The 15224-nt window shown below is 43.6% G+C and overlaps 1 protein-coding gene across 2 annotated transcripts in view; it reads left to right on the top strand.

Moving 5' to 3' along the window:
• Positions 1–10231, top strand: part of HSF2BP (heat shock transcription factor 2 binding protein) — a 75085-nt gene extending 64854 nt beyond the window's left edge. Inside the window, exon 9 of one of the 2 annotated variants that reach the window (XM_058186090.1) lies at positions 10056–10231. In XM_058186090.1, the coding sequence (XP_058042073.1) occupies positions 10056–10101 (46 nt within the window). In that variant the 3' untranslated portion in view covers positions 10102–10231. The remainder of the gene's footprint in view (positions 1–10055) is intronic. The other variant, XM_058186091.1, reaches the window with a different exon arrangement.
• Positions 10232–15224: the final 4993 nt, after the last annotated feature.

The raw sequence follows: 15224 nt of genomic DNA, 5'->3' as shown, positions 1-15224 counted from the left end.
AGTGTTGGCTATTCCTGCCAGCTTGGTGTCATCTGCAAATTTGATGAGTTCCCCATCTATCCCCTCGTCCAAGTCATTGATGAAGATGTTGAAGAGTACTGGGCCTAAAACAGAGCCTTGGAGTACTCCACTGCATGCTTCCCTCCATGTGGATGTAGTTCCATTGAGGACTACATGTTTGATAACTTTAGTAATTTAAAATTCTGTTTATGTGTATTTACTCAAAGCAAATACTCAAAGCAACTATCTCTAGAACAAATCTCTCATGATTCTTGGAAGAGTTTCGGATTGACTTCCACCAAAGACCAGCATGCTAATTTTTATAGGCAGACCAGTCATAATCTGGAAAGCAGTTATAGATTAAAACTGTTGAGAATATTCATAACTTGGGTTGTAGGTTTTGTCAGGGGTCTGTTCTCTGAGCTTGCTGTTTAGCTCCCAGATGTTTTGTTACCAAACTAAGTAACATCTTCAGCACGGATTTTGGATGAAGTGTCTTGTTCATTTATATAGGTCCTGGGTGATTGGGTGGTTGGGTGGTGATTCAACCAGTAACAAGACCAACTGACCATCCAGAACCTATATAAACGAACAAGACATCTCATTCTAAAACCATGTAGAAGTTGTTACCTAGTTGGGTAAAGAAACATCTGGGAGCTAAACAGCAAGCTCAGAGAACAGACCTCTACCAAAAAGCAGTTATAGATTTTATCAAATCTTTGGATTTGATGATGCTAAATCTAGTATGGTGCAACGGATGTATTTTTGAAACTTGGTGCAGCTATTAATTTTATTGAAATCTGGAATGCTACACTTTTCTGATATATGCACATGTCTATGTTCTTGCTATGCTGCTCTGCCCTCAGCACAGTGGAGTTGGAAGACAGGTTCACTTGGATTTGGAAGCAATGACCACACAGTATGTACTTGAGGCTTTGTTCCTAGGTAGCATAAAACAGTGATATAATATCACATAAAATAGCTTTCAGGGAATATGAAGAATATAATAGAAGAGCATAATACAAGACAACAAAGAAAATTCATGTGCATGTGTGTAAGAGGATAGAAATTATCATTATTTTGAAGAAATTTCATAAATGTGTCCAAACAGATCTAAAACAAATTTTCTAAATCATATGTCTTTACGTGTACAATTAGAATTTCCTTCTATATAACAGGGTTACATCTTTTATATCCTAGTAATAGTTCGGTAGGTTATATAATTTAGACACAAAACACAAGAAACTACCTTGCAAAAAACTTCCCTCTCCCCTCATATTATCAATAACATGCAAATACAAGCAGTGGAATATCTTGGCCTTTAGGTTTAGGACAATCAGCCTGTTGCCATGTTTAGTATTAGCAACCACCCCCCAAAAGGAGAGGAAAAACAACTGCTTAGATTTCACAGTTTAGTTAAAGCCTTAGCATATGCAAGGATAAATATAAGGATAAATAATCTTGGAGTAGTTTTATGGTTCATTGAGTAGTTCCAGATATACCAAAATAATAGTGGGTTAGTCAGAGATTTGGAAGGTTATGATCACCGATGAGGTATTTAACTACACAAATTGTCATTTGCCCAGGTCTGAAATCTTAGCACTGAACACTTCAAATTGACCTTTTTCATAATTTGTCTAGTCCTAGCCAGAACATTAAGCCTGGACTCAGTAATGTCATTTAGATCTTATCTGCACTTAGCAAATCATATGCTTTTCTGTTAGCCAGTAGCAGGTTTGAAGTCATCACAGCCAGCAGTCTTGATTCTCTATGGTCTTGTCAGTCAAACTGGCAAAGCAATAAAAAACAATATATCCTCTGATGTCATCATGCTTCTCCCTGTCATCATTTCACAATCTACCATATATATCTGACTTGTAGTAAATGGTAGATTGTGAAATGATGATATCAAAGGGTATAGACTGTGTGTGTGTGTGTACATACACACACACACACACACACACACACACCCCTGTATGACCAATTGAGGCTTTGCTTGTGGCATGTTTACAGACTGTGCTTTTACTCGCTCTCTTAGTACATTCCTCACATTTTAAGCAACATAACACAGGTATGTCCGGTTGGAAATACTGAATAAACAACACACTTTAGGTTAACATCAACCCTTGTACTGTGAAGGACTGGGAGCATGAAGGGTGAAGGGATGGCAGCTAATTTTTTCTGGACACTGTGCACTCAGTCAACTTTAGTGCAGAGTGAAAAAGGAGAGAGGGAGAGTCTATCATGCATTGCTTCCTCTTTCTTAGAAACTAGATTTCTCAGAAGAAACCTTACGTAAGCTTGCTATGCCACTGACTGGCCTGCTCTGTAATGACCCGAGGGCTGAAGGAAGCTTTATGAGGAGATGACTTTTGCCAATGATCAGTGAACCAAATAGCACATTCAGAAATCCTGTTTCTTTTATCAGAACAGAATCAGACACCAAAGGACTAAGAATGAAACTATGCTATTTGCCTTCTCAGTCAGAGGATTTATTAGTTAGCTTAAAATCTATACCCATCCATAATTAGAGTGCAATTAGCAGAGATCAGCCATACTTTCAACTGAAATGTTTAAAGCATTTTATTCCATTGGATTGTTTGTGAAAATATCATGAGGAAACAAATGGGGAACATCAACTAGACTCACTTTACCTGCTTTGTCAACGCAGACCTTTGCTTTTCAGAAGAGATGGAAGAATAGGCTTCTTCAACCAAGCACTGGTGGGACTAGCGCTTCTGGAGGAATAACCCTTTGAGGAAATTGGATGGTATGGGTTGGTTGACAAAAAGTATAGCATTATGATAGCTGGGCAGCTACATTTAGCTGTGTAGTGTTGGTGGTTTTAATATGATGAAAACTCCAGTTAAGACAATAGATGGATAGCCTGGAAATCGTCAGGAGATGTTGATGCTAAAAAGAAAAATTCCATAGTTATGGCTAGAAGAAAGTATAAGGAGGGGCATTGGGTAGGCTATTTAAGAAGAGACCAGCTGTTTGGTTCTTGTCCCCAATTTCAGTCCACTAGTCTCTTCCCTAGATCTGGGAGGCCAGATTGCTGGGCACCTTGGCCCCAGATTGTTATTAGTGCCTGGTCCGTGCACAATAAGATTGAATCTATCCATGATTTCATGGATGAGAATGCAAATCTGGCATGCATGACTGAAACCTGGTTATATAATGATAGATAAGATTTCTAGGGTTTCAGGTGGTTCAGCAGTTAAAAGGCAGTAGGAAGGGAGGTTTGTAATAACAATTATTCAAGAGAACTTGGCAGTGACCAGATGCATAGCTGCAGAGATGACTACATATAAGTGCCTACATACAATATGAAATTGTGTTTGAATGTGCAGCTGAAGAAGGAGTGGGGGTGAAAGAATATCAGCAATAGCATCTCCATATCCTGGAACTGGAAATTCATGACCGCCATGGCAACCATGGGTTTATCCCAGGTGATCTTAGGACTGACATTTACATGTCAGATCTGGTCTTTTTCTTAGAGCAAATGGGTGTGAGATGATGGAGGGCACTGAACTAAACTGAACTGCTTTTACTATGATCAATGACTTACTGATCAAAATACAGGTAGTCCTCAACTTATAACCACAACTGAGCCCAAAATTTCTGTTGCTAAGTGACAGTTGTTAAGTGAGTTTTGCCCAATTTTACAACCTTTTTTGCCACATTTGTTAAGTGAATCATTGCAGTTGTTAAGTTAGTAACGTGATTGTTAAGTGAGTCTGGCTTCTCCATTGACTTGGCTTGTCAGAAGGTTGCAAAAGGGGATCGCATGATCCCAGGACACTGCAGCTGTCATAAATATGAGTCGGTTGCTAAGCATCTGGATTTTGTTCATCTGCCACGGGGATGCTGCTATGGTCATAAGTGTGAAAAACTGTCGTAGGTCACTTTTTCAGTTCCATTGTAACTTTGAATGGTCACTAAATGAATGTTGTAAGTTGAGGACCACCGGTATAGAATATCTGCAGTGTTGACCTTCCCAAGAAAGTTGGGCTGGTGAGGATGATCTACCCTAGTCGCATAATGGACATTTTGGGTTTCTGAAGAGGCTTGGGAATTGTCCTATTGAACATGATCTACCATGCTCTGGAACTTAGCAATGATTAAGTGTAGAATGTAATGTTGACCTCTCTCTGATAACAAATTCTGGAAGGCTTCTTGGTTTTTTTAAGGAGTTCAGGGGTTGAAATAATAGAAAAGTTGCCTAGAGTAGCAGAAAAAGAAGAGTGAATGTGATTTACCATGTTCATGTAACAGTAACAGAGTTGAAAGGGACCTTGGAGGTCATCTAGTCCAGGGGTGTCCAAACTTGGTCCCTTTAAGACTTGTGGACTTCAATTCCCAGAGTTCCTCAGCCAGCTTTGCTGGCTGAGGGACTCTGGGAGTTGAAGTCCACAAGTCTTAAAGGGACCAAGTTTGGACACCCCTGATCTAGTCCAACCCCCTGTTCACGCAGGAGACCTATACTAGGAATTCGAACTGCTGAACTTCCAACCTTTCTGATTGTTTAGATCTCTATAATGCTGACAAGAATGATGAAGCAGTCAGATCTTTTATTTTTATTGCATTTACAAATTCTCATCTGGGACAGATTATCCAATTGGGGGAAACCAATTGGGATGATTCACTAGTCACTGAGACACGTTTTTAAGATCCATTAAAGATAAAATATTTCCTATTTGTTCTGTGTTGAGCTGATTTAACTAAATGATTGGGGCAACATCCTGCCATGTGATCTAATATGTACTCTGCCTCCTGTGGGCTGGATTCATGCCATATTTAACTTGCTTGGGAAGCCAAGGGATGGGTAAGTGACTGAGTTCAGAACATGATTAATGCCTCTTTGGTGAATGTGTGTGTCATATCATCTATCTTAAAATAACTAGTGGCATTCATTGAACATCTGTATGAAACTGTCAGGAGAATCTGGACAACATCATAGTCCCTTTGAAGAAGCAAGTCTATCACTTGGGGTTTTGCTTGGACTTACACTAAGCAACAGACAGAGTCCGTGATCAGGGGAGCCTTTGCCCAGCTGTGACTGTGCCAATAATTGTCCTCCTTGAACTAGTAAATCAAATGGAAATGACTTGTTCCTTTATCATCTCGCAGTTAGATAACTGTAATACTACTTAGGTCTGTCTTTCAAGGCTACTTGGAAACTGCAGTTCATTCAGAATGGGCTGTCTGTATGCTAGAGCATGAAAGTCAGTTTAGCAGCCTATGGTCACTGTGTGAGTTACCAATAGCTGGTTCCAATTTAAACTGAATCAACTCTGAGTTCAACTTCTAAGCCCTCAGAGATTAGCTTCTTGTTAGCTTTCAGACTATTTCCTCTAATCAGATTCTGCCCCTCTTATGTGAGCATCCCGGAAGGAGCTATTTAGCTCAGCAGTTTGATTTTTGTGGGCTCCAATCATACAAAACTTCAGTTCTCCAAACTTTGTTAGGTGACTAATCTTTGGCCAGACTATCTTCTGGGTATTGCTTATCACCTATTGCCACCTACATTTTCAGGAGTTGGAGGATTTGCCTTTAATTCTTGGTCCAAATCCTTAGCTTTGGAGTCACAAATCATGACTCCATGAGCCAGCATCAAACTTTTCAGTGCTAGTACAGGGATTTGGCCACTCTGCTTCTAAAATAGTCAATTCCTTGTTCTGTTCTTCCTCTAAAGAAATGAGGCTTGACATCCAGAGCAAGTGGATAGAGGGTGTAACCTGATTTCAGGAGCTAAGTTTCTGAACTCTTTGTCTAAAAGTCTTTTCATGTATTAGGACTTCATCTTCTGATTTTACAGGCATCCAAAACAAAGAAACAAATACATAAATAATTTTTAAATGAATAAAATTGCCAAACTGATCATTTCATTATTCCTATGAATCAAATCTAGCGGATTTAGTGATCTGTTGAGATTTTTGCCATCTAAGACTGTGGTAGCCATCATGCTGAATCTTGACCTAGGAGTAATTTGGCTATTTGGAGCTATCCAAGATCCTGCAATTTCCTATCTACTAAAATTGGTATTCTCAATTATCCATCACATTCATAGATTGTTACAGTTAGTACAGGTGTCCACATGTGATTTTTTTTTGAAAGGGACCACTGATCCCTTTGTTACTGAAGTATAATTTAAAAGAGGCATCCATATAAAAGTTTTTAAATCCAGGGAATATTGCAGCAGGAATTGCAATTTTCCAACTCAATATGCTGTATTGCTGCTAATATTATGTTCCAAGCCGCTTGGATTGTCTTCATGAAACCCAAAATAGTTCCCATGTGGTCAGACAGTTTATTTAGACTAAGAGGAGAGAACCTGTGTCATGGATTTAAAAAAACCAGTTGGACTGGGAAGAATAGGGACATTCCTATCTATGAGATAGTGACAACCAATGTGAATTGAAAGATGGGCCAGCATGTCCTTCATGAAGGGTAGGGGAACACATTTTCCATGCTCAACTACCTGCTTCGAGTGTGGGAAGGAAGGCCACTGCACCGCAGAATGCCATGCAAAGACCCCGACCAGAAGATTAGACCAGAAAGGGAGATCAGCAATCCGGAGGAAAGCCAGCAAAATCCCGCAGCACCCAGGGACACTGCCCTAAAGAGCACCAAGGTTGTGGAGTTCTGGTCCTCCCACAAGCAAGGACCTGGAATGACCCCACAAGAAGAAGAACCAAGTCCATTGGACAAAGACTACAATGACGACGCCTTGGTAAGTGGGACAATTGATCCCCTCACTGGTGCCCATAGAACTGCTAATCCCAAGCACGGGACAGAAGGTGGCGCTGACAGCCTTATTAGACTTGGGGTGCACCTGGTGCTTAATAAGTCCAACCTTAGTGTGAAATCTGGGGACCTGCCTGAGACAATTAAAAAACTCCATAGTTTTGCCAGCTCGATGGGTCCACCATGGGAGGAGTCCTAGCCATGTTTGCCACGGAGCCCCTGGAACTTGCCATAGAGAGCCACTCCGAGACTATTGCTTTTATTGTGGTTGTGGGCATGGAATGGCCCCTAGGATTATCATGGCCCCTAGGATTATCATGGAACCCATGGATGGATTGGACAAAGGGGACCTAACACTCCCAAGCTGAGGGGAAACCCCAAGAGAAAGGCATCACAAGGAAACCCAACTGCAGGAACTAAGTGGCAGCCACTTCCCAAAGTGGGCCACTGCAAGGCATCCCCCGGAAATACAGCGATCTAACAGAGATATTTAGCAAGGTGGGGTAGGATGAACTTCCCCCTTCTGACCCACCGACTGTGCCATTGAGATCCTCCTTGGAGCTAAGCTACCAAAGCTGAATCTCTAGTCCAGGACGCTCCGGTACCCGGTACTGTTCCGGGAGAAGAAAGATGGCTTGCTTCACTTATGCATGGATTATAGGGGTCTCAATGCAGTGTGTGTGTAAAATGTGTATCCCCTGCCCCTCATGAAGGACATGCCGGCCCACCTTTCAAAGGACAAGATATTTTCTATGATGGATTTGTGCAAAGCCTATTACCAGGTCAGAATCTGGGAGGGAGATGAGTGGGAAATAGCTTTTAACTGCCCACTAGAGTGTTTCCAGTTTAACATGCTCCCATTTGGGCTCCAAAGGGCAACTGCAGTGCTTATGCAGCTGATAAATGAGGTGCTGCATGAGTCTCTATATAAAGGCATTATGGTGTAACTTAATGACATTCTGTTATACACCAAAACAAAAGTTGAGCATATAAAGCTGGTCCTGGCAGTTCTGGAAAAACTCAGAAACTATACACTAAGTTCTCCAAGTGCAAATTCCACAGAGACAAAACAGACTACCTAAGGTACCGGATCTTTCACCAAGGAATGGAGATGGATCCAGAAAAAGTGTGAGCTGTGCTAGAATGGGAAATCCCGCTCATCTGAAAGCAGCTACAAAGCTTCCTGGGGTTCGCAAACTTCTATGGGCAATTCATCCCATCGTTCCCTCAAATCTTCCTCCCTATCACGAATTTGCTGAGAACCAAGGAAGTAGATAAACCTAAACTCAGCTAACCATTAAAGTGGAGCATGGAATGCCAAGCAGCATTTGAGAAGCTGAAAAAGCTCTTCTCAGCCAAGCCAGTGTTTAAGCACCCAGACCCGGACAAACCTTTTGTGATTCAGGCTGACACCAGCGATGTGGCAGTTGGGGCTGTCCTGCTCCAGGAAAATGAGGGGGGGGGGCAATTTCAGCCTTGTGTATACACATTTAAAAAAACTAACTGAAACTGAACAACATTGGGTAAATGGGAGAAGGAGGCATTTGCAGTCAGATGGTCCCTCCTCACTTGGCGGCACTTCCTGGAAGGAAATAAAATCCTTTTCCGAGTGTGGACTGAGCACAAGAATCTGGAAGGCCTAAAGATGGCAAGAAAAATCTCCTCCAAACAAGGCCATTGGGCCCAGTACTTCACCCTCCGCTAACTACAGGGGTGGGGGGACTTCCTGGGGAATGCTTTGTCCAGACTACCCCAGTACTATAGTGTGAAAATAGAATTAATTACCCATTATTAATTAATTACCCATGCTCCCCGTATTGCAATTAGCAGCCCGGCTCACCACAAGATTGCAAATGAAAGGGGATACCCTGCGGACAATGCCATCACTGTAGCAAAGACAAGTGATTCCTTAACCACAAACACACTTGTTCCATGCAAGTTCCATGGACTACCTATGGTAGTCCCACTTGCAAACTCTACGTCCCAGCTAGCGAAAGACTAAATATCATGCAAGCTGCCATGACTCCAGATTGGCAGGGCACTTTGGGTTTGTAAAAATTCTGCACCTCCCAAAACAACAATTTTGATAACCATCCCTAAAAACGGACATTGGAAATTATGTTGCCAGCTGCCCCACCTGCATGGCGGCAAAGCACAGACAGGAAAAAATACCTGGCCTTTTACAGCCAGCAGCTGATACTTCAGCACCCTGGAGAGAGATTTCTATGGAACTCCCAGAGTGTTCCGGAAACTCAGTAATTTGGGTAGTAATGGACCACTTTTCAAAACAAGTCCATTTTGCCCTGTGCCAGAAAATCCCAACAGCCAAAACTCTAGCAAAGCTGTTCCTGCTTTACACATACTGATTACATGGCACCCCACACTGCATTATATCAGATCGGAGGGTCCAGTTCACCTCCAAATTCTGGAAAACTTTTCTGGAGCTTTTGGTGACCAATCAGCGCCTTAGTTCTAGTCACCATCCTCAAACAAGTGGGATGACAGAACGTATTAACTCGGTTCTGGAACAGTACTTCCAATGCTTTATTAACTAGCAACAGGATGACTGGACTGACCTGTTGTCATTTGTAGAGTCGGTGTACAACAACTCAGTAAATGCCAGCACAGATTTCACCCCATTCCAAGTAGCCAAGTAGTCAGAAATTCAATCCAATGCCCAAACTACCCACCATCAACGATCCCCTCCCTGAAGGAATGGATCAATCAGTTAAAGACCACCTGGTTCATAGTTCGCAAAGTCTTAGATGAAATAAAAGCAGAATACAAAGTTCAGGCAGATAAAAAGAGAGTAGAACCCAAACCATTTGAAGTCAGGGAGTGAGTCTACCTTTCCACTTGTTTTTTACAGTCCCTATAACCATCTAAGAAACTTAGACCAAAATATGTAGGACCGTTCCCTATTACCCGCATTATTAACCCGGTCACAGTAGAACTGCAATTTCCCAAGTCATTGCGGCAAGTGTACCCCATCTTCCATTACAGCCTATTAAAACCCGAAGTGACCTTGGTCTTACGATCCAGGCCCCTCTCCCTTACCACAGCCCATTATGGTAGAGAGCAAGCAATACTTTGAGATTAAACAGCTCCTTGATTCCAGACAGCACCATGGGTCCATCCAATATTCAGTGGCCTGGAAAGATCTCCCCACATCTCAAAATAAGCGGGTTCACAAGAAACACATTAGAGCCCCTAGATTGATCAAGTGTTTCCACCAACTTTATACTGACAAACCTAACTAACTGTTTTATTGTTGTCTTCCCCTTTATTATTTTCTTTGTCTACAGGTGGACTTCTCCTTTTCTTAGGGCAGCAGCATGTCAGGTCCCATAGATCTCTATGGAAACCTTGCCATTCTGGTGGGAGGGGCAAGGATTGGGGGTTACGCTTGCATGGGATTTTCCTTTGTTTCTTTCTCTGCTTTGATATACCTTTGAGAAGTTGGGAGGGGAGAAAAAAATGTGCCTTGGACCATCTGTTTTGTTTCCACACCAGAGGGGTGAGATTGTGGTACCTGGGAACTGCCTGTTCCCTTCTCAACCTGAAGTTCTCACATCATCTTCACATCTTGGGATTGGCTCAAGGATGAATTGGACATTGGGAGGGACCTCGGAAGGAGTGGTTTAACCTAATGCTCTAGCACACGAAATTCAGATTCTGCCTATACATTTTCTGCTATCACTGTCTTACAATAAAATTTCCTTTTGAAATGCCATTTGTTTCAAGAGTTCTGCTTTCTTGAGAAGGCTGGGGAGACAGGACCTTACACAGTGCTAACCAGAGAACAGTGAGAATAGTTAACCAGTGGAATGGCTTGCTTTCAAAAATTGTGGGTGCTCCATCACTGGAGACTTTTAAGAAGAGACTGGATAACCATTTATTTAGAATGGTATAGGTCTCCTGCTTGAGCAGGGGGTTGGACTAGAAGACCTCCAAGGTCTCTACCAACTCTTCTATTCGGTTATTCCGAATAAGTTGTTCTGAGCTGATAGGGCAGTGGTGCTGATCTTTTTTGGCACTGAGGGCCCAAACTGGAAAACGTGGATGCATGCGCACGCCGGAGCACCAGAAACCAAAAGACCAGTTAGCCAGTGCGCATGCGCTGCTGGCCACCTGGTCGTCGGGTTTCTAGATACGCGTGCGTGGCAGCCAGCTGGTCTTCACGTGCACTGGAGCCCACAGAGAGGGCTCTGTGTACCACCTCTGGCACATATGCCATAGGTTCGCCATCATGGTGATAGGGGAAACCCTTAGACCTTTCTATGACAAAAAAATTTACTCACCCCTTAACATATATAAAATGTTTCCTGAACATGATGAAATATTATATATTTAAGGACTTAGTGACATACAGCTGGACCAAAAAAACAGGATGAATTTCCCTTTCTGACCAAATTTCCATCAATCACTGCATTATAATGGGCAGGAATACCTATGTTCCTTTTGAAAGCTGACTTGTAGATCCCTTTCTGCTTCAGATTAACTATCTCCTGATTGTCAGCAAGGTGTACAGAAGCCTTTAGCTCGCAACCTGCAGACTGTTTTTTATTAGCTTGGTCTGGAAAATAATTGTGGATGGTATATTGACATCATGCAAATTCAACTCCACAATCTTTTAGGAATTATTTTATTTATTTTATTTTTATTTTTAGGAAAATCTGCATCCATCCTTTTATACAACCAACAAGGAAGGTACCAACATATATTTCTATAAGGAGGATCTGACTGCTATTTATGATATTGTCTTGAGCAAGAAACTATTCAGCCTGTTCAGCTGGGTGCCATACTGAACAGGCATGCTACATTTTGTGCTGCTAATTGTTCAATATAATCATTTGCAGTCTGGAGTGTGTTTACTTTTCTCACCTCAAAACAGCTGAGAAAAATTGCTTTTTCTATCTAGACAGAATTAATGTTCTTTCTCTCTCAACTATGATATATTAATTCCCACTATTAACGTAAGTTTTGGAAAAGAGTCAGTGTGGATGCACCCACTTTTTTTTTCAAACCTGCCTTAACTATAACACAAGGCTAGATGAAGACCATAAGTTTTCCTTTCCTTGAACTAAATCTATAGCATAAAATATTAAACTTATTCCACTTATCAGGAACAACAATATCTTGGCTGCTACACCTTTAATTCTCTAACCAGAAAAGGCCCCCAACTGAGTGTCCTATAAATAATGTGCTTTCTATAAATGTCTGTTAAAATTTTAAGGTTAGGAAACAGCAGGCACTCCTAAGCCTCAATGAAGCACCTGTTCATACAGGAAAGGGACTGGGAGAACGGATTGAACGGAACATTGGCTTATCTGAAGGCTCCTTCTATGTACGCTGCGTGAGAGTCCAAAGCAATGGGTTGTTAACTTCATCTGATTGGCCTGAGACTGAGTTGAATTTGTTTAAACACACCTCCTCTTCCTGTTTAGCTCCAGTTTATTAACGAAGAAGCGGTATTGGAGAAGACGAACTCAATGTGAAAACTGGAAAAAAACGGAACAATAACCTCCAGATCCCTGTATATAGACAAAAACAATAAGTGAAAATAGGGAGGGGTTGGACTCTCATGCAGCGTACATAGAAGGAACCTTCAGGTAAGCCAATGTTCCTTCTCCTGTACGCTGCTAAGAGAGTCCAAAGCAATGGGATATACCCAAGCTAAATATCCCTAGGGCGGGAAAGGAAAGATTAGGAAGACTCAGTAACAGGAAGAACTCGCTGCAGGACCCTCCGTCCGAATGAGGCCTCGGCTGAGGCAAATTGGTCCATCTTGTAGTTTTTAATAAATGGCGAAGGAGAGGCCTACATGGCTGCTCTGCAAATGTCCAAGATAGAGGCCTGGGTGGCCCAGGCAGCTGTGGTGGCCGCGCTGCGGGTGGAGTGTGCAGTGATGCGGCCTGGAAGATGGTGTTTCTGCTGGTCGTAGGCCATGGAAATACAGGCTTTTATCCACCTGCCTATGGTGGATGGGGAGACTTTGGTGCCCAGAGCCCTTGGCTGAAAGGAAACAAATAGGGATTCTGTCTTCCTGAAAGGAGCTGTTCTGTTGAGGTAAATACGCAGGGCCCTTCTTACGTCCAGCGTAGCCATCAACGTCCGATGGATGCTTGGGATGAGGACAAAATCCGGTAAGATGACTTCTTGAGATCTATGAAAGCTTGTGTTTATTTTAGGAAGAAAGGTAGGGTCTAATCGGAGAATGACTCGGTTAGAGTGAAAAATCAATAAGTCCTTCCTGACCGAAAGGGCAGCGATCTCGGAGATCCTGCGGGCTGAGGTTATGGCTATGAGAAAAGCGACTTTGAAGGTTAAGAGCTTGAGACTGGAGGAGCTCAAGGGTTCTAAAGGGGAAGACGTAAGCTTCTGAAGGACAAGGGTTAGGTCCCAGGTAGGGTATCTGTGTACTGGAGGCGGTCGCAGATTGTAAGCTCCCCTCAGAAAACGTCGGATACGGGGGTGTTGAGAAAGTGTGGAGGTCCCGTCACAGAATAAAACAGTGGCAAGAGCTGCAACCTGCCGGCGGATGGTGTTGGTGGCTAAACCCTTGTCCAATCCATCCTGGAGGAATTGCAGGATATGTCTAATGGAGGCAGAAGTAGGTTCTATTCGATGTCTAAGACACCAGCGATGGAATGATGACCATGTGGCCTCGTAAATACGTGTTGTGGATGGGCGTCTAGAAGCCAGAAGGGTGGAGATGACCCCCATGGAATGCTTTTCTTTCCTTAGTATCTCCCTGTCAAGTGCCAGACGGCTAGTTGGTAACATTGAGGTTCTGGGTGGAGAATGGCTCCTTGGCGTAGGGAAATCTGATCCGGTGGAATTCGCCAAGGTGGATTGATGGACAGGCTCACCAGATCCACAAACCAACTCTGTCGAGGCCGGTAAGGGGCTATGAGGAGAACTTCTGCCTTCTGTTCCAAGATCTTCCGTATGACCCTTGGCAGAAGGGGAGTCAGGGGGAAGGCATAAAGAAGGCCCCGGGGCCACTGACATCGTAGAGCATCTGTTCCTTCTGCTCCTGGGGTTTGGAACCTGGAGAAGAACCTTGGAAGTTGTTTGTTGGTCGGGCTGGCAAAGAGGTCTACTATGGGTTGCCCGAATTTGATCGTGATTGTGAGAAACAGATCCAGATGCAGTTGCCACTCTGATTGATCGATGGTCGTCCTGCTCAGCCAATCCGCTTGTGTGTTGGCGACTCTGGATATGTGGGCTGCCTGTAGTGAGAGAAGATGTTTTTCTGCCCACAGGCCTATGGCTGCAGCCTCCTTCATCAATATGCGGGATCGGGTGCCTCCTTGACGGTTCACATGGGCCTTTGTGGTAGTGGTGTCCGTCAGCAGTAGCACATGATGGTTTGATAGCTGCGCTTGGAAGTACCTGAGAGCTAGATGAGCAGCTCTCATTTCCAACCAGTTGATGTCGTTCTTGAGGTCGTTGGGGGACCAACGACCCTGAGTTACCTGGTCTGATAGGTGGGCACCCCAGCCGTAGAGGCTTGCATCCGTGGTGAGGACGAGACGGCAATGTTCCTGGAATGAGCAGCCCTTTGTCAGGGCTGGAGACAGCCACCACTGTAGAGACCTTCTGACCTTTGGGGGCAGAGGAATTCTGATATCGGTATGGCTGTTGCCTGTTCTTTGGTGTGGGAGAAGTAGCCATTGTAGGGGTCGTGAGTGAAGACGTGCCCAGGGCACGATCGACAGACAAGAGACCATCTTTCCCAATAACTGTGAGAGCAGTGAAAGTGGAACCCTCTTGAGTGCCTTTACCTTTTTTGTCGTGTCTCTCATGTTGAGGAGACGGTCTCGGGAAAGAAACACCTGGCAGGATCTGGTGTTGATTCTTGCCCCCAGATGGACAATTTCGGTCGTAGGCACTAGATGGCTCTTTGCTTTGTTGACCGAAAAGCCGTGATCCTGTAGGGATTGAATTGTTACCTGTAAGTCCCGTAACGCCTGCTGGGCGGAAGACGACAGAATCAATATATCGTCCATGTAACATTGCATTCTTACTGGAATTGTGCGAAGGTGGGCCGCCACAGCATCCAGAATCTTGGTGAAGGTACGAGGAGCGGAAGATAGACCGAATGGCAGGGCCCTGTATTGAAAATGGGCTCCGGCATAACTGAACCTGAGAAAGCGTCTGTGGGCAGGTCTGATGGGTACATGTAGATAGGCCTCCTTGAGGTCGATGGATGTTAGATAGTCCCCTCTTCTGATGCTCCCTAAGATTGAATTGAGGGAGTGCATCTTGAATCTGCGATATTTGATGTGAAGGTTCAGTTGCTTCAGGTCTAAGATGGCTCTGGTGCCGCCTGATTTTTTGTCCACTAGGAAAAGAATTGAATAGAAGCTGGTCCCCTGGTGAGGCGTGGGAACCGGTTCTATGGCACTGATGGACAACAGGTGTTGAATCTCGTCTTCCATTTGAGCCCTCTTGGTGGGTTCTTTGGG

Source organism: Ahaetulla prasina, chromosome 5, assembly GCF_028640845.1.
Source record: "Ahaetulla prasina isolate Xishuangbanna chromosome 5, ASM2864084v1, whole genome shotgun sequence".
Taxonomy (NCBI): Eukaryota; Metazoa; Chordata; class Lepidosauria; order Squamata; family Colubridae; genus Ahaetulla; species Ahaetulla prasina.
Note: the sequence above shows the minus strand (reverse complement) of the source record. Positions and strands in the feature narration are given on the sequence as shown.